Source organism: Amphiprion ocellaris, chromosome 17 (assembly GCF_022539595.1).
Source record: "Amphiprion ocellaris isolate individual 3 ecotype Okinawa chromosome 17, ASM2253959v1, whole genome shotgun sequence".
NCBI classification, from domain to species: Eukaryota; Metazoa; Chordata; class Actinopteri; family Pomacentridae; genus Amphiprion; species Amphiprion ocellaris.
In genome coordinates this window covers 4,945,514-4,971,596 of record NC_072782.1, presented here as the reverse complement: position 1 = coordinate 4,971,596, position 26,083 = coordinate 4,945,514, and the positions used below count along the sequence as shown (strand labels likewise).

At 37.7% G+C, this 26,083-nt stretch overlaps 2 protein-coding genes across 2 annotated transcripts; one reads left to right on the top strand and one right to left on the bottom strand.

Moving 5' to 3' along the window:
• Positions 1-769: 769 nt before the first annotated feature.
• ak3 (adenylate kinase 3) lies at positions 770-11,275 on the bottom strand. The gene is made up of 5 exons (XM_023294424.3): positions 10,843-11,275; positions 8,272-8,391; positions 7,882-8,054; positions 4,569-4,687; positions 770-2,736 (listed from the first exon to the last, which is right to left on the bottom strand). Exons 1-5 carry the CDS (start codon positions 10,988-10,990, stop codon positions 2,625-2,627), a joined length of 672 nt encoding a protein of 223 aa, XP_023150192.2. The 5' UTR covers positions 10,991-11,275; the 3' UTR covers positions 770-2,624.
• Positions 11,276-11,905: 630 nt separating this feature from the next.
• Positions 11,906-26,080, top strand: rcl1 (RNA terminal phosphate cyclase-like 1). The gene is made up of 9 exons (XM_023294422.3): positions 11,906-12,110; positions 14,716-14,787; positions 15,937-16,112; positions 16,786-16,860; positions 16,962-17,086; positions 17,837-17,962; positions 18,060-18,216; positions 24,752-24,855; positions 25,912-26,080. The coding sequence occupies exons 1-9, from the start codon at positions 11,981-11,983 to the stop codon at positions 26,063-26,065; spliced, it is 1,119 nt and encodes a 372-aa protein (XP_023150190.2). The 5' UTR covers positions 11,906-11,980; the 3' UTR covers positions 26,066-26,080.
• Positions 26,081-26,083: the final 3 nt, after the last annotated feature.

Here is a 26,083-nt window from a genome sequence, read left to right as displayed (position 1 = left end):
GTTCTTTTTATTAAGTTGAGATAATCATGACAAATATTTCTTTTTCAGCAACGTATCAGATTTTATATAGTTAAAATAACAAATTGTATCTGTGTCCCAGAAATCACTTTCAACTAAGTTCCTCATTACAAAAACACTTCTGAAGGAAGTGTGTTAATTCCAGATCACATGACCTACGTTACAAAAAGTCTCGCAATTATATATTGACCCTGCTGCTGCTGTTGTTGGTGGACCTGCAGTGACAATATAATGCCCTCCTTGAACATGTAAAGTCAATGACCTTAGGATGGCTTTGTTATTAATGCCTTTTATAGAGTAACTCCACTGATTTTTACACATCAAAGTGTGTTTACAGGCCTCGGGGAGCACCACTGAATATGTAAAATGATGCTGTCCAAAGCCTTTTGTGGCTCCTGGAGAGCGAGCTTTGTGAGGTTGTAGAAAGGTGCAAGTTTGACAGAAAATCTGAGGGAGTTGGAGTTAAAAAATTTTTAAAAAAAAGAGCTTGGCAAAACTCTGTAGCTCACTCACCATTTCTACTGCAGGCTACAGACTCAAGGCCGTATTAGCTGCTGTTGCCACGACTACAACCAGTTGATTTGCATGGATTTTGCAATGAGAAATGCATAAAAATACCTCTAGTTCTGTTGCATTCACATTTTAAATTGTCCATTATGAGTCAAACAAATAAACTACATTGGTGAAGTACCCTTTTAAATGTTTTAGGTCCAAAAATCTGTTAAAACAAAAAAGTGGGAATCTTATGTCCTTCTGGTGTATGGTATGAGAAGTTTATTGTGATTCATAAATACTTGTGACACAGTTGTAACTTGTCTTTGAAAAAGGAGACAGGCTTTTAAAACATTGTATTCAAGTATTTAGGAGTGCACACAGGACAAACAGGAAACATCCACTGCATCAGTCAGTACAGTACATTACATTGCAAGGCAGGTTAGCATTTCTGTGGCTTTTAACATATCGAGCAAAGTGCAAAAAACACAACAGATCAACCTTAAAGGCTGTGATATCTTCCAACAAGACGATAGCACGCACAAACTGTTTTAAAAGTGTGTGTTGACGTATTTTCAGTTGCATTTTCAGTTGTCAAGTCACATTAAATGGCAAATATCAGTCTGTATACGTGGAATGGCTGGTTAAAATGTTTAAGAGTACACTATTAAGACTTGAGGTGGTTGAAAGAAACTGTTAATTAAAAAATATTCAATATATTAAGTGTGGTTGGTTTCTATGTTATTATCTGTGGTTCGTGGTTCTAAAAATGCATTCACATTCACTGAACTAGCTGTATAAAGCAGCTAAAGGCACTGGAGTGCAGAAGCCAGTTTACAGTCATTTGTGGCACATTTCCCTTTAGGGCAACTATTTACTGTCCAACCAACAGTCCCGCTAAGGCAGGTAGACACACCTTTGTTCTGCTAAAGCATGAAGAAAGCTGTAGAGTTTCAATCGAGGTAATCTGGGCTGCTTCTTTTCAGAGTTGTGGAGATCAGCCGAGAAAAGAACTCGTGAATGCAGTTGGAAATGCTTGAAATTTAAAATCCGTACAACCAACTGCACCCTTTTCACATTTTGTGCAAACAAACTGAACTGATCTGCTTTACAAAGGCACATTATTGAACAAACAAACACTCTGAACTCTTAACAACTAATGTTTGAAAGATTTTGAACAAACTTCCTGAGAGTTTCACAAACTAACTTGCAGAAAACAGTGCAACAAGTGGTCAAAGTGGAGTTTTCACATCTGTAGCCGGCTGCACAAAACACCATAAGGTTTGTCTTCCTGAAGTGTTAGACCTAAAGTCAGGGGGAGATTTGTTAGTTTTTAACCAGGAGGAATGGATCAGTGGATTCCAGTGGTCCTACATAACAACAAACACACAGCAGGGGAACAGGGGGGATGGAGATTAACCCCAGTGCACCCTTAAACCACCCACTGCCTCAGGCTTAATTTCTTCCTCTGGCTTAAGGATCTTGTGTAGAATCTCTTCAAGGATTTTCTCAGTAAAGAACAAACATTAAAGCATTTACTAAAATAGATTTTACAGCTTTAAAAGACTATTTTCTTGCATTTTACAGCACAAAGCTGCTGTGTAGACGATTTAAAAAACACATGGCAGAGGAAAATTAGACTAGAAAACAAAATTGGTCAAAGGAGGAAAAGATTAGACCTCCAGAGGAATGTAATAAAAGAGAGCACATATAAAATTAATGTAGGAGAAAAATCTATTTAAGGAATCTGGCATAGACTTGGTTAAGATTGTCACAGGTACCTTAAAAAAATTCACTTTGCTCAGTTCTTTAGTGCGACAATTCAATAATAAAAACAAACTAATTCCGTAAGTATTAGGCCAACATAAGGAGAACATCCCAAACACTTGAGTGAACTTTTTAAGGACACTTTAAGGTGTTTTATATTTCAAGGAACCGGTGTTTTGTGCAACCAGCCCCTGTTGTACATGACATGAACTACGTGAGCTTGAGCCTCAGTTTCAACATTCAGAATATATTATTACATAAACTTCTCTTCCCTTTCACAGTTTCACAGAAAGTGGCAGGCGGTGATTTCTGCTGGTAAACTTCAGGCCTCTTTCTGTTCAGGCTTCTTACGCCACTCTCTGATTGATTGAGGAGAGTTTTCTGTGGAGGAAAGCCTCGACGTGTGGCCATATCTTGTTGGTTTCTGTCCCCGTGAAGGTCTCGAGCACACCTTTACTCCTGGAGGGCAAAAAAAAAAGTGTATTTTCTTCAATATTGCAATACAGCAAGTAGCGATTCATGCGTATAATCTATTAATCAGTGGTTGATGTGCATAAAACTATGAGCATTAGTTCAAAAATATACTGTACAGCAAATAAAATGAGTTAGCTAGCAATGAAAATCCAATAATTTTAGGCATTTAATGTGTAATGTTTTACAATTGATACGCTGACTTTTTATGCATTGTGGTAAAAATAAGTGACTAATGTGTTTTCCTGTCTAATTAGTCCAGAAATACAAAATATGATGCATGTATTTTCACACTGTACTGTTGAACCTGGGTTTTCTTAATTCTGCTCAATATTTAGGATAAATGTTTGGATATCTTGTATTCATTTGAGTCAATATATAATTGCGGGACTTTTTGTAATGTAGGTAACAGGCCTCATAGTTGACATTTTTGCTGTTTTCAGACCTAAAATCAACATGGCCGCCTAGAACCAAACACCACATGGCATTTTTACAGAAAGATTCTTCTAAATATTATGTATACAATTGAGTAAAACTGAAATTGAAAGTTATTTATAAAGATGTTGTAGTAAACCTGTTGACATGCGATAAATGAGACACATAATTATCAAATAATGATACAAAATGGCAAGAGACACACAAAATAACTACAAAACACCTAAACTTACCACAAACAGACTGAAAACGGCCACAAAGGGGTGCAAAATGCACAAAATGATCACAAAAAACCCTAAAATACCCACAAAACAGTCAAAAAAGAAACAAAATGAGCACAAAAGACACACAAAACAACCACTAAAGGACACAACATGACCAAAGAAATGCACAAAATGACAAAAAGTGGCACAAAATGACTATAGAAAACACAAAATTACTCAGAGACAAATAATTATCATATAAAGACACAAAATGATGAGACACACAAAATAACTACAAAAAAATTGCAAAATGGCCACAAAACACCAAAAATGATTACAGACAGACTGAAAACTGCCACAGAAATGCACAAAATAACCACAAAATGCACAAAATGACCACAAAAAGACCTAAAATGACACAAAACAGTCTGAAAATGACCAAAAAAGAAACATGACCAGGTCATGTGATCTGAAATTAACACACTTCCTTGAGAGGTGTTTTTGTAATGGGGAACTTAGTGGAAAGTGATTTCTGGGACACAGATACAATTAGTTATTTTCCACATACAATTTGATGTATTGCCAAAAAAGAAATATGTGCCATGATCATCTCAACTTAATAAAAAGAACACAATCAAAACTATTTCTGAATCAGCTCATTTTATAATTGTTTAGCTAATTAGAAGGTGGTTGGTATTAAATTGGGACAGTTATTTAGTTGACATTTTACTGATATCCAGTCATTTTTTATTAATAAGTGATTGTTTCCATAATAAATTATGGAATTTGTAAAGACCAGATCATAATGAACATAAAAAAACAGTAGTTTATTTACTTTTAGTGAAAATGTAAGATATATCCCATGGACTTCTAAAGTCCCTCAATTATATATTGACCCTTTTATTGCAGAGGAAGTATAAAGGTAAAGCTTTTAGCTGAATCTGGTTCTTAAGCAGTTTTTCAGTTGTGCAAGTAAGAATATGAACTGAAGAAAAGACCCAAGGTGAAAGTTTATCAGCAACTAGTTGTGGTCTTTTGCCTACATTTAATCATTTATTTGGAGGACACTTCAGGGTAACATCTGCCTCATTTTGCAGTTTTTGTATCCGTGCTGTGGTGCAAACTAAATCTTTGAAGTACACGCAGGAGGAGGTTAATTTGAAGTAATCTGCTAAGTTTTACCTGTAGTACTCTAAGACGGGCTCTGTCTGGGTTTCATAGGACTTCAGTCTCCGTGTCACCGTCTCTGGTTTGTCATCGTCTCTCTGGATCAGAGGTTCTCCTGTCTCATCATCCAAACCCTGCAGAAACACATTTGAAATACTTTAAACCTGCAATCATCCCCCTTGAACATACTTACAGCAAGCCAGTCGGTTATGTTAAATACATGCTGAATCACAAGCAGGAGTGTGGTTTATCCTAAAATAAATGAATGACAGATATGCTGGGATTGTACTAATCTACTGCTGTGGGTTGGATTTGTGCAGCTGCAATGTTACACACGGACTGAAAAGATAACACGGCTCTGGAAACATGAAGCAAGGCCAGAGACGTGGTTAGATTCAAACCAGCAGAAGGAAGGGATAGTGTGTTGACCTTTTCCCTGAGGTTCTTTATTTCTTCTTTAAGATATTTGGACTTGGCAGAACCTAAAACCACACATATAAACACAGACTGTTCCTCACTAACTTTGACGGCTCCCTTCTATTCATGCAAAATATTGTTTCCTTGTCTGAAAAAAAAATCAAAAAATTCTGCAAAAAAGTTACCCAAATTTCTGAAAATTTGCAAAACCTTCAGGAAGAAAATTTTAATAATTCTTTAAAAGATTCCCTTAAAAGTTTTATTTTAAAAAAAATCCCCCAAATTTGGCAAGAAAATTCTTGTAAATATTTTCAAAAAATAGGTAAAAACCTTTTAAAAAATCCTAAAAATATCTAGAGTGATTACATATATATCAGTAAAACTTCTAATATTTTCTTTAAGAACATTCACATAAAAATCTACCAAAATCCAGCGAATTTTGCTGGATTTTGGTTGATTGTTTTGTGAATGTTCTTAAGAAACATTTTTAATATCTCTTTTTTCCACCAAAAAATGTTCAAAGATTTCCCAAAAATGTTGAAAATGTGGACATCAGAAGTTTCACTGCGAAAATATTTTTTTTTCTCCACATTTTCAAACTTCAAAATGGGTCAATTTTGACCTGCAGGACGACAGGAGGGTTAAAGGTTCCAGTATGATGTTCAGAGCCAGCAGATGTAGCTAAAGCACCAACATCAAACCGTACATTGGCCTAACCTACCCATTAGCACATGCTAGCATTGTAATACACATTAAGTCCCTGTAATGAGTTGTCTAATGTTATCTTCACTTCATCTGTCTTCTCTTCACTTTGCTTACATTTATTCTGCTCTAGTACAGACATACAGTAGCACGGTGAAGCATAAGCAGAGAAAAGAGCCTCCTCATTCAGCACAAATTAAACATATGCGCATAAATAACGGCAATTATATAAATAAACTGCATGGAAAAACAAAAAACTTTGGATTGTTTCTGCCACTGGCTGAAGTCCCATCTCATTTTTACAATGCAGAGTGGGACGTCATTCAGTCAGATTATAAACTCAGGAAGATCTAAACTACAAACTGTTTCAAAAGGAAGGGACTCACATGCACGAGCATTCACAAACCTGCACGCGTGGCCTAACCGGCTGCCAAAACATACAACAAAGAAGCTCAGATTACAACAAACACAAAGAAGGGCTGTTTCTTCTTTCTCTGCACTCTCTGTCCACTGTACCTTCACACAGCAGACGCTTATTAGCTGTTGTACTAATGTTGTGTGTATGTTCAAAGACTCATATATGCACCATCTGTACCTGATAATAATCATGAAGGTAAAAGTTATATATAAATGTGAAAGTGTTAAAAAGTCAGAATCTGTGGGCGACTCCTGGAATAGCGGCTATAGTTCCCAACGCAGCAGTCATGGGTTCGAGTCCAGCTCATGGCCATTTACTGTGTGCCATTCCCCCACTCTTCTGCACACATTTCTTATCTCTTTCTCCACTGTCCTGTATAAAAAAGGCAAAAAGCCTAAAAAAATAACCTTTAAAGAAAAGATCAAAATCTCTGAAAGAGAACTTGATAAAGTTGGTGTAAGACACAGTTTCCTGTTTCATGAAAACTGTGACAAACCTGCGATCCAGTAATTAAATAGTCCAAGCATTGTAGTGTAATATTTTTTGGGTACAAACTTAAGGCAATATATCTTTTTAAAGATTTATATAAGAAACTTAAAAATACTGACTTCTTTTGGTGATTTTTTTGAAGATCTTTAACATTTGAACACGGTCAAGTCTTAGACTCTGGCCCATGATTTTTTGAGTTAGTTTCCACTTCAGCAACTGGATAGTGTGGAAATGAAAAAGATATTGCAATTCATTCTTACTCATTTTTGTTGATTCCCAGTATTCCCGTACAAAATACAAAATCTAACAGAGTGTCTTGACTAAAACTGTAGTACACAGGCTCCATGCTTCACAGCAAACGTGTCCGGTTGACTTATATTTTATCTTTTCTGTCCATCATTGTCTGTCGTCCATTTATATAATTACAGATCTGAAGTGTGCTTGTTCCATTGTTCATAATTCCTATATTTTCACGTGCGCTTCCATATATTTGGCACAAAAACGTCTTTAAATTAAGTTTGTTCTTTAGTTTTTGTCCTGTTTGCTTTATATGAGATCATTTCAGGTAAAGGATCATATTTCACATTTGCGTATTGTTTTGTGTATATTTCCTGTACTCAGATCTGACCAGTTCTGTCTGGGCTGCGTTCTTTTATTAGCATTTTACCTGTTTATGCATGTGAAAATATTTCTTTTGTGGTGCATTTGCATTTCAGTTTTTTTATGTATGGACTTAGTGCCATAGATATACAGTATACCTTCTCTTGTTCCTCAGTGTTGTATGTTTTAAAAAGGGGGAAAATTGGGCTCTGGCTTTAGTTTTTCTATTCTGCAAATCCTTTAAAGCATTTTGCCCTTAAGATTAAAAAGTTCTATAGAAATGAAGAAACAACATTTATTGTTTTCTGTCATTATGCTGTATGCAAATACTCGTCTCTATAACAAAATTTCCCATCTTTCAATCTGTCTTTCGGTAATTTCCCTTCAGATTTGTCTGTCCTGGTCTGGATTGTGTGTTCTTTAAACTGCTATCCTCTAAACTTTAACTTAGGATCATTTGTTAGATTTAAAGTAAAATATCAGAGAATAACCTTAAACAGCTAGAATTCTGTGATCACAAGTAACAAAGGTTTACTTATTTTTAACTCAGAAAATTGCACTTTTTAGCTCTGGTCAGTCTAAAAACTTTGATCTGCAGAAACCTTCAGGGAATTTATGCTTGTAAACACATTATGCAGTTTTGGTCGTGCAAAACTGGGTTAAATGCAGTAATTAAAAGAAGAAGGGAGAGGATGTATTTACTGCGACTTTAGGCGGGTTGAAGTCTATGTTGTAGACTCTGCCGCTCGGGAGGTGAGTCCAGCGAGACGTCAGCCTTTGCCTGATGGTCTGGAAAGGAACATTGAGGTTGATGACTGTGTCCACAGTGTAGACGTCATCCAGAGCCTCTGCCTGCGATACCGTACGTGGGAAACCTTGGAAAAAGAGACAGACAGAAGCAGTCAAGGCAAAGAGAACAAAGAACAAAGGTGGACTCTCAAATGAAATAGCTTCAGGTCTAAGTCAGCACTACCTTGAGTGGTTTATCTATTTGTAGAGAACAAACTGTTGTGATACTTCTAAAAAACAATGCTGATAAGACGCTCTACCAGGAATCATTTAAACTCCAGATGCAAACTTGTGATCTCCTACCGTCCAGCAGCCAGCCGCTCTGCTCCATCGTCCTCAGCTCACTGAGGATGAGACGAGACATGACGTCATCGGGTACCAGCTGACCCTGATCAATGCAGGACTTCGTCAGCAGGCCGAGCTCTGACACAAACACACAACACAGAGTGAGGACGCTGTTCATACTCCTCACAGAACTGAGCGTTTTTTTTCCTGCTTGCACCTTTATGAAGACTATTCTAATCACCGTGTGTAAGATTAGCTGCAGCTGCTTGTGAAAGCATCTAATGATGTTAATTTCATCCAGAAGAATGATAAACGTTTGCATGTTTCAGCTGCTTCTGTGAAATTTAGCACTGCACAATGCCACAGAACAGCATTTTAGATTTATTATAACATACTGAATTGCAGAGAAAAGACAGTGAAATGATGCACAGAACACCTAGCATGAAACAGATATACACTCTGACACAATGTGGAACTTTTTTCCCCCAAAATGAAACAACTTAATGGAAAATTTAAAGGGATATAGCATGTTTAAGAAGCTGGAGCATGAAAGTGTCTTATTTCTCTATTGCTTCCACTTTAACTGGTCAGAGTCCAATGGAAGAAAGGAATTTCCTGACAAGCCTCGCAGAAACGACCTGACTGTGCTAATATCTGATGTCGCTGCGAATACAGAGCAAAGGCTACAACTTATACAGACTATTGAACAAGAAGCTGTTTTCTGTTAGTTTGGAAAACCTCACGAATATGTAGCTTTGAGCCTGCACAGTGTCTGGATGTTTAGAAAGCTGCATGTCCAAGTGACAGTGGAAGGAAATGAATGAGTCCAGGATGCAAAAGTGCAGTTTTCTGAGTAATGAGAAGGTAAACCAGACTGAAAAGGCAGAAATCAAAGGACTGTATGAGAAAATCTAACCAGGGACAATCACTGAGAAGAAATGAGTGGATATATAATTGTGGGACTTTTTGTAACATAGTTGATATTTTTGCTGTTTTCAGGCCTAAAATCAACATGGCTGCCTATAACCAAACACCACATGGCATTTTTACAGAAAGATTCTTCTAAATATTATACATACAACTGAGTAAAATTGAAAGTTATTTCTAAAGATATTGTAGTAAACCTGTTGACATGCCATAAATCCACACTTGACTCACACGCTACTTTATATTAAATAACTCAGAAAGCCTTGGAGTCACAGGAGACACCGAAACAATTTGTTATTTTGTGTTATAAAATAACACAAATGACCACAGAAAAACACAAAATGATTCAATGAGACACAAAATTATCAGAAAAAGAGACAAAACGACCACAAACAGACTGATAATGACCAGAAAGTATTACAGAGACACAAAAAGTCTTAAAAAAAAACACAAAATGACCATAGAAAACACAAAATGACTCAAAGAGATATATAATTGTCATATAAAGACACAAAATGATGAGAGAGACACAAAATAACTACAAAAAAATGTAAAATAACCACTAAAACCCCTAAAATTATCACAAAACAGACTGAAAGTGGCCACAAAAAGGCACAACATGACCTAAAAATTATCTAAAATGCACAAAAAATGGACTGAAAATGGCCAAAAAAGAAACAAAATGAGCAGGTCATGTGATCTGGAATTAACACACTTCCTTGAGAGGTGTTTTTGTAATGGGGAACTTAGTGGAAATGGATACAATTTGTTATTTTCCATATAAAACTTGATATATTGCCAAAAAAGAAATATCTGTCATGATTATCTCAACTTAATAAAAAGAACACCATCAAAACAATTTTTGAATAAGATCATTTTATTATTGTTTAGCTAATTAGAAGGTGGTTGTTATTAAATTCAGACGGTTATTTAGTTGACATTTTAGTGATATCCAGTCATTTTTTATTAATAAGTGATTGTTTCCATAATAAATAATGATGGAATATGTAAAGACATGATCATAATGAACATAAAAACATTAGTCCCTAAATTATATATGACCAAAATGCTTCGTGTCTCAAGAATACAATTTAAATTGAGGAACTGTGCAGAAAACAGTCAGCATGTGCAGCTCTGAAGAATAACAGGCCACGACGAGGAAGAAAGTAAGTGTGCATAACTAATGTTTAGAGCCTGATTACACATCACTATGCAGCCGCTCTGTCATACAGCTATGAACATGATCTGCAGCTCCTCCTCTCCAGGAACTAAAGTTCACAGCTCTGGTCATTAACTTTATACCTCTCCTTATCTTGACTCAAGGTGATATTGAGGAGTAGTGAGCCTCAGTCCAAGGCTCAGGTAATGTTGGAGGAAATGTTTGCAGTAACAACAGGAAACAACACCTTGAAAACCAGTTTGACCTTGGTTAGAGAGAAGACAAATTATATTCTTCTGTCACAGCGAGATAAGAGCTCAGACTGTTCTAGGAGTGGTGCCTTTATCACAGAAAACAAACCTTACTGTCTGTAATAACCTGCTTATAATGGGATTATTTCCAAGCGAGCACTATAATAAAGACTAAGGTCTTGGTTCAACACATACCATAATAAGATAGCATCTGCACTGTCTTAGTTTTCATCTCATACAGGCTCATCTTACCTGTTTTTGCGTTGATGTTGGCTCTCAGAATGTCCCCACTCGAGAGGTGCTTCAGTCCAAAACTTTTGGTGATACGCGCAGACACGGTTCCTTTCCCAGACCCAGGAGGTCCCATAATGACAGCACGGACCACTCTCTGCAGAACCATTTTTGTGGCTTTATTCTGAGTTTCTACTCTCCTCCTGACACCCTCACTTCAGGATGCTGAACGGGATCGGAGCAGCTACGGCCTCGATCCTTTCCTTCCAGGGTGCGCGACGTGACAAGGAGCGCGTCTTTGGCCAGTTTCGACTCTCTCTGGACTTTTTATTTCACGCAGTCGTGCAGGAACTGGAGGAAGAGGAGGAGAATAAAGGAGGGGGAGGAGGAGAAAGAAGACTGCGCCTAGCTGGCTGTGGTGCCAAACGAGGACGCGCTCCTCTGACGACGCACAGGGAGCGAAGAAATCCTCCTTTTCTGCAGCATTCAGTGAAACTTCCTCCGCTATGCCAATGTTTAAAGCTTCGCTGAATATGTGTTTATTGTATAACACGGTTATATAATTGGTCTGCTGGCTGAAAAAAAGCTTGTTTGGCAAGGTGATTAATCCCTTCCCAGCCTCGATCCCTTTGAGCGGCCAGACCTGCAGACTGAAGACAGGCTGGGGTGGACAACTAATCTGCGCTCCGATATTAAGCCTTTAAAAACATTTTTCAGAGCGTTTGCAAATGATTAAATCACATCTGCATACATGTTTGCATGCATGCAGCTCAGAGAAGCTTTGGTTTAAGCTATTATTACTCTGTGAAGCCCATTTTAAAACCGATCAATCAGTTTGGGAGACTTTATTTGCAGTATGATCTTATTTCTAAAGCATAAATAAACAAAGTTGAAATGCCTACATATGTTTGGTTGTAATCCCGTTTGTTTATGTTATATTCAGTTTTGTGCCTTTAAGACTCATTATTCAGTCACGCCCTCTTAGTTTTAATGAATGGCTATGCTGCCCTCTAGTACCTCAATGTGGCAAACGCAGCCTTTTAGAAAAACACAAACGCCGCTTTTGTGACCCTCCTCGGCTGCCGTACTCTCGCCTCTCCCACTTCCTGGACCAAACACACGTGGATCTCACTGACGCCACTCACAAAACAACAATAACATGGCCAGCCAGGGGCTCTCCTACGACGGCTGCAATTTCTTCCGACAGCGGCTGGTCCTGGCCACTCTGAGCGGGAAGCGGGTGAAGATTAAAGGCGTCCGGAGCAGAGAGGACAACCCGGGATTGCGCGGTGAGTCGCGGCTTCGCTCCGCGTGTGGCGTCGCAGTTAGCTCCGAGGCTAACGGGGCTAGCAGCTACGCAGTTGGGAGGCGGAGGTGGGGGGAATGGATAGAGGGATAGCTAGATACTTTATTAAACCCGAGGGAAATTCAAGTGTCTGGCAGCTTACAGCACAACAAAATATATAACAAAAAGACAAGAAAGGCAGGTTAGTAGCATTAACATTAAAGGTTGGTATATACTCTGGAAAACTTGCTGTACAGTACTGTAAACAAAGCACTAATAATTTTAAAATCTACAGAAATACTAAATGTAATTAAAATTCAATGTGCAATATTTACATATTTCAAGGCGTAGTAAGTTAAAGTAATTTAAAGTGACTTTGGCAGGTAGTAGGAAAACAGTTGTATTAAACGACATAAGGTGCGTAGACATACTATAGTCACATTGGTCCTAATGGGATCCTGACTGAGATCCCCCTGACCACTCAGTGATGAGTTGTACAGTCTGGTGGGGGACAAAAGAGTTCAGAGACAGCAGCCTGGACTGAACACACTCCTCTACCTGATCACAGGTCCTGTGCAGAGGATGCTGGGTGTTGTCCAGGATGGAGAGAATCTTCTCCAGGGTCATTCTGTCTGCTGGTGAAACCAGAGAATCCAGCTCTGTGTCCACCACTGAGCCAGCTCTCCTCACCAGTCTGTCCAGTCATGCAGCGTCCCTGTTTTTTTTTCTTTTTTTACAAAAAACATTCTTTTTATTGATTTTTCAGAACGGGAAAAACACAACACAGATAAAACAAGACAAGAGTTCACCATAGTATATACATTACAGTCATAGTGGGTCCAAGATACAATTCACAGCAGCAACAACAAAAAATAACTAAATAGCCGGATACAGAAATGAATAAAGCACAGCAAGCAGGGGGTTCTTTTATGCCTGGGCAGACCAATCCCTTAACCAAGTCTGTTCATTTCATTCTACACTGAACACCCCAAAAATGTATCACTCTTCCCCATTTTGTTATAAAGAGATGAATTCTACCCAATACAGGACCTCAGTCTCTCTAAAATAGCGTCCCTCTTTTTAATGCTCCCTCCCCAACAAATTATAGCATAAACAAACAAACTGATGGGGAAGTTGTGTGAAGTGGAAGATAAATATAATTGTGCTAAGTTGTGTCGTCGTTAAGCCACCCCAAAGCCTTAAAGTGTTGTTTATAAAGGTTTAGTTTATATTAGTTAAGTGACTTATGTTTGCATACGTCAGAAGTACCCTGAGTCAATATATAATTGAGGGACTTTTGAAGTCCATGGGATATATCTTGCATACATTTTTATTAAAAGTAAAAAAACAAATGTTTTTATGTTCATTATGATCATGTCTTTACAAATTCCATAATTATTTGATATGGAAACAATCACTTATTGATAAAAAAAATGACTGAATATTACTAAAATGTCAACTATGATTCCTGTCAACTATGTTACAAAAAATCCCGCAATTATATATTGATCTGTCCAGAATGACTTGAAAGTGATCCATAATTATGGAAAATTAGTCCAGAATGACATGAAATTTGTCCTAAATGACTCGAAAATTATCCCAAAGACACAAAAATGATTCAAAATGACTAGAAAAGATCCGAGCTGACATAGAACTTGTTGAAAATGACAAGAAAATTGTCCAAAATGACTTCTAAATTGTCTGAGTCAATATATAACTGAGGGACTTTTGAAGTCCATGGGATATATCTTGCATACATTTTCACGAAAAGTAAATAAACTACTGTTCATTATGATCATGTCTTTGCAAATTCCATTATTATTTATTATGGAAACAATCACTTATTAATAAAAAATGACTGGATATCACTAAAATGTCAACTAAATAACCATCCCAATTTATTAACAACCACCTTCTAATGAGCTAAACAATAATAAAATGAGCTTATTCAAAAATGTTTTGGTTGTGTTCTTTTTATTAAGTTGAGATAATCATGACAGATATTTCTTTTTTGGCAATAAATCAAATTTTATATGGAAAATAACAAATTGTATCTATGTCCCAGAAATCACTTTCCACTAAGTTCCCCATTACAAAAACACCTCTCAAGGAAGTGTGTTAATTCCAGATCACATGACCTGCTCCACATGATGTCATTTCCTCCTGAAGAAAAGACTCAGGCCAGACTCCAAGGCTTTCTGAGTTATTTAATATAAAGTAGTCAACAGGTTTACTACAATATCTTTAGAAATAACTTTCAATTTCAGTTTTACTCAATTGTATATATAATATTTAGAAGAATCTTTGTGTAAAAATGCCATGTGGTGTTTAATTATAGGCTACCATGTTGATTTTAGGCCTGAAAACAGCAAAAATGTCAACTATGCTAAAAAAAAAAAAAAAAAGAAAAGTCCTGCATTTATATATTGACCCAGATATTTTGTCGATGCACTCAAAACATAAAAAAACCTCCACTTTGCTCAAAAGTACTTGGTGACACAAACCAAAGTTGGAAGAACTTGCTTTATTTTTCAGAAAACCTACTTTTTCTGTGTATATTTTACTATTTTCTTTGACTTTCTAATGATATTTTCTGCTGCTTTCTCCAGATTTTGAGGCCAGTTTCATCAGGCTGCTGGACAAAGTGACAAATGGCTCCAGAATAGAAATAAATCAAACAGGTGAGTGTTAAAATGAATCTAGTTTGAGGTGCATCTATGACAGTGGAGTTTTTAATAGCTGTCAAAGACTAACAGTGTTAAGATTTCAGATTTGTGCAATTTAAAGACAATCTTATTATAAAAATGAGAAACAGTATTATAGTTGTATGTATTTTGCATTTTAAATAAATACAGCTTTACAAAAATGTATTAGCCCACCTCTTAAGTGTAAACTTTATTAACAAAATCTGTACAACAGACTTTCACTGAATTGCATCATAGTGGTTATTTAATTGTAGTATTTTCTTCAAGTCATGAACAGAGTGGAAATATTACTTAAAATAGTAATCGTGAGTTAAAATTTAATGTTATTAAACTGAAGAAAAAAAAATCTAAATTCACATTAGATCATGAAAGACATTTTTTGAGTTGCCACGATTTCATTCAGGCTCAACAGTGGTTGCTGTGGAATAATACTTATTTCCGAAGCTGTATGTTCTTGTTCAGTGTTATTTGTATGTTATTTCTGCCTCTTTTTAGCACCAGATCTAATCTTAATTGATTGAACTGACTAATGGAAACCTTCCTTACAAATAATATTTTTTGTTTTCCGTAGCAAATAGAGCTGGAAAGAGCAATTGATTGGTTGTCAACTATTAAATTATTACATTAATCACCAACTATTTTGCTAATTAGTAGATCTTGAGTACATTTTTTCAAGAAAAATACATCGAAAATTGTCTGAATCCAGTTTCTCAGTTTTTGTTATTTTCTTGTTTCTTCACTCCTTTATGACAACAAACTGTATATCTTCGATGTTGTGGACCAAATGAGGCATTAGAGGACATCATCTCGCAACTTTCTCCTATTTTATAAACAAAACTGATGAATTACAATAGAATACAATATCGAATATATACCTTATTGATCCTTAATCAGAAATGAATTTGTATCAGCAGCATCCTCTTCTCATGCCTTCAAGATAATCAAAAAAATAGAATTAAAAAACACTTAATTGCCAACTAACTAACCAATCAGCAGAACAGTCAACAGATTGATCAACAGCAGAAGTAATCGTTAGTTGCAGCTGTAATAGCAGGACTGCAAACGTCGATGCTTTGTAGAAAATATTGCCGTTCATGTCACAGACTCACTCTCTGTCTTTACCAGGTACTGTGTTGTTCTACCAGCCCGGCCTGTTGTATGGAGGCTCCGTAGAACACGACTGCAACCCACAGCGTTCCATCGGATACTACCTGGAGGCTCTGCTCATGCTGGCTCCGTTCATGAAGACGTCCCTGAAGGCCACTCTGAGGGGAGTGACCAACGACCCCACAGACCCAACAGTAATATAATCACTTTCTAATTAATCATATTGTCACTCTCGCTTAATTTTGATTGAGCCAGCTCGTAATTAAACTGGGAGCTTAACCATGCCACTACAAAGAAATGTGGTAAAGCGAGTCGGGCCATATGGACACAGCCCTCTATTGCACATTTACATGATAGTTGAGCTGTTTTACAAGAGGAGTTTTTATCTTTTAAATCAGAACTTTTCATAATAATTCACTCTTATAGTAACATTTTTGTAACAAGTTTATAGTTCAAACCCTGAAAAGTGTTCTGACATTCGTTTTTCCCCCTGTGACACCAATTTCTTTCTCATCCTTTACCTCCATTTTTTTTAATTAATTTTTTTTTTTTACATGTTGTCATAGCAAGTCGTCAGACGCTGCATCGTCTTTTTTTAGGTTCTTTGCTATGAGCTGCATTGTTTCAAAGAGGGTAATGTCAACACACCAGACAAAAGGAAGCAGTAAGGAGCTGATGAATTGGAGGCATTGGAGAGAGCTGTTGTCATGGAAACAGTGAACAGCATCTCTGTTTGTTGCTGTGATGAGAATTTGTTTTTGTTGTTAGGGCCTTGCCCTGTTGTTCTTTTGCGAGGAAGTTGACATTTTCCAACCCTCCGCCGACACAGAAGCTCGTTTCGGGATTTAGACTCTCCGTTTCTTGCAGGTCGACCTGCTGAAGTCCGCGGCCATCCCTCTGATGAAGCAGTTCGGGATTGATGGAGAGGGCTTTGATATCAAGGTGAGGACCTCCTTGTAACCTGCTGACAGGGTGAAGTTTTTGCAAATAGAGACAGCGTGTCTTTCTGTAGTCTCAGTCTGTCTGTGCTGCTGCTCCCTCAGGTGGTGAAGAGGGGGATGGCACCTGGTGGGGGAGGAGAGGTGGTCTTCAAATGTCCAGTCCGGAGGAGCATCAAACCAGTTCAGCTGACGGAGCCCGGCAAGATCAAACGGATCAGAGGAGTAGCGTATCCTTGTTGGGCTTGCAGTTTTCCATAAAATTGATATGAATACTGAATTGCCATGTAACTGGCAACAGCAGCTGACAATTGTTTTCATTGTTTATTAATGATTTTGCTTGAAAAGTAGCAGAAAAAATTGTGAAAAACCTTAATTTCTCTTGCTCACCAGGTCCCAAAGTGCACTGTGACAGCCGTAAATAATATTGATCTGCAGTTTAAATACTGACTATATTCACTTTCCGAGGATTTGAAAAAGAAAAGCAGAAATTCCTCCCATTTGAGAACTTCGAATGAGGTGTCTTTTGTAAAAATTACTTTCCAATCACAATAGTTCCTTGATATTGAGCCAATTGATTAATCAATTACTCACACAATCCTTTCAGCTCCACTGTCTGTCTTAAGCTGAAGAACCCGGTAATGTTTTGATTTTAAATGTGTTGATAATATACTAGTGCATCTCCAAAAATTAGAACATTGAGGAAAAAGTGTAATATTTTTGCATCAGTCATTTAAGAAAGTGAAAATTGAATATGTTCTTAACTCATTAAAGTAAAATGTTTGAGGCATTTTTGTGTTTTGATCATTTTGGCCTACAGCTCAAAAAATTTCAAGATATTTAATTTCAAGTTTACTATTTGAAATACTTTTGAAATAGTGTAATTACAGTTAATATATCGGCCTATTAATGGGGAAGACTGCTGACTAAACCTCAAACTCATGATTGGATATTGGAAATCCTTGACGTTACGAACTCAGATATTCTGTGCGAGTTTCTCCTCAGATGGCCAACAGGATCGTGGACTCAGCGAGGAGCGTCCTCAACCAGTTCCTCCCAGACATCTACATCTACACGGACCACATGAAGGGAGCAAACTCTGGAAAGTGGGTATCTCAGTGTACATTTATTAGCTGCTAAGTTGTAGGTATTCAGATACGTCTCATGGAAAGACACTAAATAATTCCAGTTGGTTTCCCGCAGGTCCCCAGGTTTTGGTTTGACGCTGGTGGCGGAGACACTGAACGGCTGCTTCCTCAGTGCAGAGATGTCATCCACACCGCAGGGGCAGGGAGACCCCGTACTGCCGGAGGACCTCGGTAGAAACTGTGCCAAGCTGCTTTTGGAGGAGGTGCATCGGGTAAGCACTCAGAAAATAGCCACAAATACAGTTGCATGCAGAATTATTCAGCCCCCCTGATATTTTTGACATTCTGGCAAAATGAGCAACATTATAACTGCAGGTGATTAATAAATCATATAACAGTAGGGATGTCTGATATTGACTTTTTTGCCAATAATCGATATATCGATATTGTCCAGCTCTCAATTTCCGATTCTGATATCAACCGATATCGATATATGTGGGCTGTTTACCTAATTTTAGGTAACATCACAAATCTCCTGTGGTGGAATTAACACATCATGCCTAATTTTATTGTGATGCCCCATTGGATGCATTCTCAGATGCAACAAGGTTTTCCAAATGTAAACATTGTCTGTGCAAAATAAGAAAACTACTTCAACTTAAGTTATGGAAAAAAATGCCATATTTCTGCCATTTTTAAAAAATTCTCTCAAACAACAGTTCACACACTCCCTCTCTCCCTGCCTCTATGAGTCCGGTAGATGCCGACAAATCCGGCATTATTTTATCAGTTTTCATGATACCATCCCCTCCACACTCACTTCTCCCTGCTGCCCTCTGGCCGGAGGTACAGGACTCTTAGGTGGAAACAGGCACGCTTCAGCAAAAGCTTTGTCCCCTCCGTCATTGCTGCTCTTAATCACCTGTAGAATGTTTGCCACCCTTCTCTCACCAGCATGTGTGTTGTCCTATTGTCCCGTGTCTAACTGTTCATGATATGTGTATTTTTTATGTACCTGACAGTGCCTGTGACAACGAATATCCCCTTCAGGACAATGAAGGTCTACCTATCTATGATAGGCAAAAAAACCTGATAACGATATTGACCGATATTACATTTTTATGGCAATATCGGGCCACTAATATCAGTGCACTGATATTTTTGGACAACCCAATATAAGAGGTGAACAGCTGGTTTATTGAAATATAATACCAAAGCAAAAATCAAGATTTCATTTGTAATCCATCCAAAATTTCAACTTTTTTACAAAAAGCAGGTTGCAAGATTATTCAGCCCCTATGAGGCTGTATGTTTAGTACTTTTGCTGCAGTGACCTGCTGTAGACGGGAGGTATGGTCTCTAACAAGCTTCTGGCAGCTCCTTGGGAATTTTAGCTCCTTCCTCATGGACAATGGTCTCCAGCACAGCAATGTTCTTAGGTCTACGTGCTGCTCAGATTCCTTGAGCTTGAGAATAATTGGACATTCCAGCAAGACAATGACCCCAAACACACATCAAAATCAACAAAGGCTTGATTAGTGAAAAAAGCCTGAAGGTCCATCACAATCTTCAGGCTTAAACCCAATCGAGAATCTATGGTGGGATGAATTAAATCTTGATTTTTGCTTTGGTATTATTGCATACAACTGTACAACGTGAACACCTTCCACACATTCAGTCGTGTTAGTGATGTGGTTTTTGAGATGCGTTATATCAGGTGTCTCAGCTTGGGATCAGAATTAATTTTGGCCTTGAATGTGAATTTTAAATGATAATGTTTATTTAGCTTCACCTAGACTCACCTTTGCTCTAGGTATCCAGTTATACAAGTTTTTTACGTGAACAAAAACAGTCCTTGTATTTATAAACATTCCATAGCTGTTTCGATCCAACACAGAAAGGCTTGGTTTGCAGTCTGCAGAGAGTATGTTATTATTTTAAAAAATACTACCTTATTTTTTTAATTTACTCAAACCAGTGTGGATTTGCAAACAAAACTCACAGTTCCGTTGTCGTCCCCTGTGCTTTCTTCATGCCTCAGTGGCTCTAATACTGCAAGAGGAAACGCTTTCATCACTAAACTGATGTACAAAGCAACTGCCATTCAGAAAACCTGTCCTGTTCAATTTGCATAATTCACGCAGGCAAGGTGGCTTTCTGCTCATTCTTTTGCAAGTCTGATAAGAGTTCAAAGAATACATTCCTGCTTGATTAGAATTCCTGTTTTTGCATAATGTGAAAAATGCCTAAATCGCAAACTCTTGATCTGTGTGTCCCCTGCTGTGTCTCAAATAACGTCAGCGCTGAGAAGTAGTTCTTTAGAGTAACATAAGCTCTCGCTGAGACCCCCGTATGTGGGCTCGAACACATTCTGTCCAAAATGAGACAGAAGTGAGCGATAAGGAAGTGGTTTTGTAAATTGCGGCACCAAATAAGCATCCTGACTGGGTAAAGTTTGCAAAATCTCCATTCACACTAAACTCAGCAGCTCACCAAACCTTTCAACACCTAAGACACTAAAAGTGCTTGAGTTTATAAAAAATCTTAAAAAGTTGAGCATAATAGCTATAATTGCATTTTGAGTTTGTAGTAATCTATGAATGTAGCAGACAGAATGTAAATGAAACAAACATTTTTGTTGTTTAAGTTCACGTAGATGTCTATTCATCAATTCAGTCGTCAACCAAAATGATTTGATTTGCTTATTGTGTAAAATATTGCTATTTGACAAAAATGTGATTATTGCGATTAATTAATTACAAAGCCTCTAATTAATTAGATACATTTTTTCAACCACGTCCCACCTCCATCCATCCATCATCCATGAATCCCTCCTTCCTTCCTTCCTTCCTTCCTTCCTTCCTTCCTTCCTTCCTTCCAACCCTTGTACTGTTTGGATTGTCCATAGTGAAAATATTTATATTGATATTAAAGTTTCACTCGCTCATAATTCCATTTGGTTGGTTCTGGTTTGGTTGCTGTTTGGTTACTTTGCTGGAAAATCTCCGTCATTGAAAGTTAAAGCAGCTCTTAATTGGTCCGACACTGGAGAAGGCTGGAGAATCAATTTGCTGTCTGTTGCTGGAAAAAGCAGCATTCTTGGGGAATACCTGACACATTAGAATCCCATCAACAATGACATTCGCTGCTCTTGTTTACCCACATTCCCCGGTAATGACTACCATCTGCAATTCAACTGAGAAACTGTTTGTGGGCAGAACCAGCATGTAGAACGAAGCTAAAGGGTATTTCCATTTAGATTCAGACAGTTTGATCGTCTATTTTCTTATTTTCACCGGGATAGTTGTTACAGTTTGTTTGATAAAGCCGTCATGTAAGTGTTACTTGCATGTGGAAGGAGTTTGTTGTCTTGTCAGCTTTGGTTGGGCCTGTGTGATTATAAGGAAACAACATGTTAAAGCCTTCAGTGATGAAGACTATTAATCCCTCACATGATTTATAGCCTACAAAATGCTAAACAAGTAAGACCTCTGAAGATATTGCTGTAAATGTTTTATTCCATTCTACAGTGAGTAGTGCACATTCTGTGTATTTGAATGTATGGAGCCTCAAAGAGTTGAGTATAAAATAAATACCTAAATACATCAACAATTTAAAGAAAGACAAGAAAAAAAATGACATTGAATAAAACTGGTATTAAAAACATGCCATTTTGAGTTCAAACTGAATTTTCACAAATACAGGGGTCCTTGATTTAAGTCGAAGTTCTGTTCCTACGGCCCGATGTAAGTCAGTTTTCGCCGTAAGTCGGAACTCCGGCGAAAATGTAAACAAAGCCATTGCATGCATCAAGATATCGATCAGTTCTTTGGAAAAGTCATGAATACCAACGACTTTCATGAATGTATGAGTCATTTTACAAGAAGATAACAGAATGTGTTGCACTATTTTTACAGCTTGATCTACTTGATCATGCTTGGGAGCCATAATGAAGAGCAAAAAGTTAACGAATGTAGCACAATGCAAGGTGGCGTACAACCAGCGAATGTAAACAAAGCCTTCTTATAGCGTCACCTAATGACGTATTCGTCCGCTCCGCTCACCAACTAGTTCCACGTAACCAGTTCTGACGTAACAACGAAACAATGTAGGTCGAGGATGCTGTAAACCGAGGACCCCCTGTATCTAAAAACAGTTCTTCTAATAGACTACAGTTAATATGTAACAGGAAATGAAATAATATTTCACTTGAAGTTATCGGGATTGTAAGAATTTCCTAATTTGTTTCCCATTTAGTTTATTTCTATCTTTTACACCGTTTTTTCAGATGTTTACTTCAAAATGACTTAAATGAATATTGATCTTTGTGTGACTCCTACTTACAATGAAGGCCAAACGTCTGACTGACGACACTCTAACTCTTTAACTGTTTCAGTCTGTTTGTTGAAACCATCTTGATAAGTTGGGAATTCTTTAAAAAAAACTAAAAACTTTAATATCACATTTTGTGTGCCCATATCTTTAAATTTGTGTGGTATCTGCAGACACAGATCACCTCATGTAGTCTTGCAGGACAAAGAACCGCCTCAACAGAAAATGTACAATGAGATTCTGTGACTTCAGTTTGCGCCCACATGGCTCAGCCCCTCATCCTTCTCTTATAGGAGCCATGTGAGTCCAGTTAGCTGATCAGGGTAGTGCTGATTAACTCTGAAAGAGAAATATTGTTGGATGCATCCTCTTTACGCCAAGCAGCAGTGCAGAGCCAACGTCTTTCTCTAGCTGTCTTAGAGGGTGGTGGGTTCAGAAAACCTTTAAAATAATTTTGTTCCTGTTTTTAAAAGAGCTAAAGCTGCTGGAAATAGAAGGTAGATTCACCAATTAAGTGTGGAAACCTGACAACATTTGAATAACAGCTGATTTTAATAGCTAACTGCAGCAGGAGGGCAGAGTGAGGACAAAGGATTACACCAGAGCAAAATGGACTTGTGACTCTTGGAATAGTTAATTTTTGAAATCTGAAAAAATAAGACTTTCTTTTCTCGATTCACATTAAAGGGCAGCGGAGCTCTGTAGTTTTCAGTCTGTTTGTTTTCTGGTTAATCAGTACAGTCTTCTAGTAGTAAACCAAAGCTACTCCATGGACTTTTTGTTTTTGGAAGCAACATCAACACAAGACAGGAGCTGATGTAAGTATTGAAATGTTTCCGTTGCAAATTATCTTCACTTTTGTCATATATTTTTGTTACTATCTGAAAACGTATAGCATAGTAATGGTTACAAAGCAGGTGGTCAGATATTCAGAATCTGAGGAAACGGTCCAGTAGTTTTTATTTAACGCTGTGAACTTCTCTGACATGTCAGGTTTGCTGTTGTTCAGAATGACGTTAACCCGTTGGATTGTTCATGGATGAGCTAACAAAAGTAAAAACATGCTTTTCTGTCACCCTGTTGGCATCAACTCAGCTTTGTGTCAAACAGTTTTACAGGTTTATGTGATCATCATGGAAGTTGCTTCAGTGTGTCTATGCTGGGGTTTTTTGTTTGTTTTTTTTGACTGTTGAGAAACAATTTCCTTTCGCTCGAAGGATTCAAGGGACTTTTCCGCGAGGCCTTGTGGTCGGCTGGTGGTCGGCCTCTTGGGACATTTCAACCGTCTGTGGGTGAAACTGGTTAGAAATGGGAGTTTGTACTACAATGAAGTAAAAAGGCAGGAAAAAAACTGGAGTAGTTTTAGCTTCAAAATAGATTTCCGAGGCCCTAATGAGCAGTGAGGAGTTTTTACTGGAGGCAGATAAGTGTGATTTCTTTCATAGAATGTCCTTAAAAAGATCACTAATTTATCTAAACAGTAGAAAGTACACATTTGTAATTAAAAGTAATGACGATTACAGATAACATGTCAAAATAGGGAAAATCAATTCGTCATAGTTGAGTAAAATAAGTGAAATGATAAAAGTTCATCGTGGTGGTTTGGGTGGTGTGTCCATCGGGTTGCGCAGTTCAAGCTGTGACGTATTTGTTTGAATTTACTTTTAGAACAGTTTGATAAATTTTATCCCCTTGGAGGAGGAATGTAAAAAGCAAAATCTGTTCAACAGTAAAAACAATGTTGCCATTGTTTCAGTGATATGATTATTTAATTGAATCATATTCCTGCTGACAAACTGTCACGGAGCCATAACGCTGCATGACTGGGCCACATGTTAGAATAGATGCACAATAAAACAAACTGGATGGCCAATTTAAATGTCTTTCAGTTTATAAAATATATTCGGGTGTTTCCGGCTACAGAGACATCTTGGGAAATCACACATAAGTCTTGTGGAGTAACGGCAGTGGTATGTCCTCGCTTGGATGCAGCGTGTGGATGTTCTATCCTCGAAATATCTTGTGTAGAAGAAATAGGGAGCATTGGCAAAGGCTAGAAATTCAGAAGAATCAGGAAAAGGAAGCCTTTAGAAAAGAAAGACTTTGTAGGGAGCTGAGTAGGATGAATGACGAAAGTGTGAGATTAAAAAAAAAAAAAAAAAAAAAAACCCACAATGTTAACTGAGGAAAAATAACCAACAGCCAAACAGAAATTGAGTTCTGTCACTGATTTCTCCTGTGAAAAAATGCATTTTGAAATACAATGTTAGCTGTTAATAGTTGTTTTTCTAGGAGTTGTAGCTTCAGGTGAATGTTTGTTTTTGGTTTGGATCAGGATCTATCAGCGGTGGACCTGACACGGTCAATCCCAAAGTCACGGGGTTCATCTCTTTCTAAACATTTCCACCTCTATGACGTATTTCGCTGTTGTTTTTGTGACTGAAACACGTGCCCCCTCCTCTTTGTCTGCTTTAGGGTGGCTGCGTGGATTCGTCCAATCAGAGCCTGGCGCTGCTCTTGATGACCCTTGGCCAACAGGATGTGTCGAAGGTTCTGCTCGGACCGCTCTCCCCGTACACGTAAGCTGTGATTATTCCCTACCTGACGCACACGCAGACCGCTCTGTCCCACTGAACGTTACAAACAGGCCCTTTGGTTATTCATAAGTTTATGTCAAGATGATGAATGCAGAAGGTTGCCTGCATTCGGTTATTCTTCTACTAGTCTAGACAGTAGTTCCAAATAAATAAATGACTGGTGATTAACCCTGTAAGACCCAAAGTATAGAAAAAAAATTGCAAAAATTATATATATGTGTGTGTGTGTGTATAAAATAATAATAAAAAAAATAAAACTGATGTATTTCTGCAACAGTGGGTTTTACTGGGTTAATACTCAAGGGTTTGTTATACTTCCAAAAAAAAACCCAACTATGAACTAGTCTTCACTCCATGTACTTTTTGGTTGCAAGAACACACCAGTTGAGAACAAATAAGCTGCAGTGAAGACAGCTGAGGCAGTCTTGTGGTTCTGCAAAGTGAACAGAAAATGCCACGTGCAGTTGTTTTCTTTAAATGCAGCAGATTTCAATCACCTTTTTCCCCTATAGAAAACGCTCATGTGCTTTGGATCTCATGCATTATCGGGGGACTCGTCCAGCTGTGTGTTCACATGGTTGTTTACATTGTCAGTTCATACTAAAGTGAAGGTGTGATGCACATCTGTGTATTACGTTACAAAGCCTTTTAAATGCAAAGGTAAAAAGCAGCTGAGCACGAGACGTCTTGGTGAATGCAGAGCGAACTATGAACTGTCCATTTTCAGTTATCATGGTACCGGTGCTGTGTCCCTCCCAAGTACAGTACTATGATAACTGAAGATTGGCAGTGCCATCACAATACACTCTTCATCTTCCTCAGGTAACGATGAATACAGTCAGCGTACTTGTGTATTTTTAGTTTTTTCCAGTTAGAAGGTTGAAACCAATATGTATAAGAGATTTTAAAATGGACACTGTGCTATTATTGTAGAATATTTGTTGACAGTTGGAATAGATCCTGACTGTTTTGGGGTTTTCATGTGTAAAATACAAACAGAAATGATGCATTCATAATAAAATCTCTCTCTCTCCTCAGGATCGAGTTCCTCAGACACATTAGAGATTTCTTCCAGATCATGTTCAAGATCGAGGTCCAGAAGCCTTTAGAAGACGAGAGGAAAGGAGGCGACAAAGTCCTGATGACCTGTTTAGGAGTTGGTTACAGCAACATTAACAAATCCATTAAATAGTATTTTTTATATAAACGT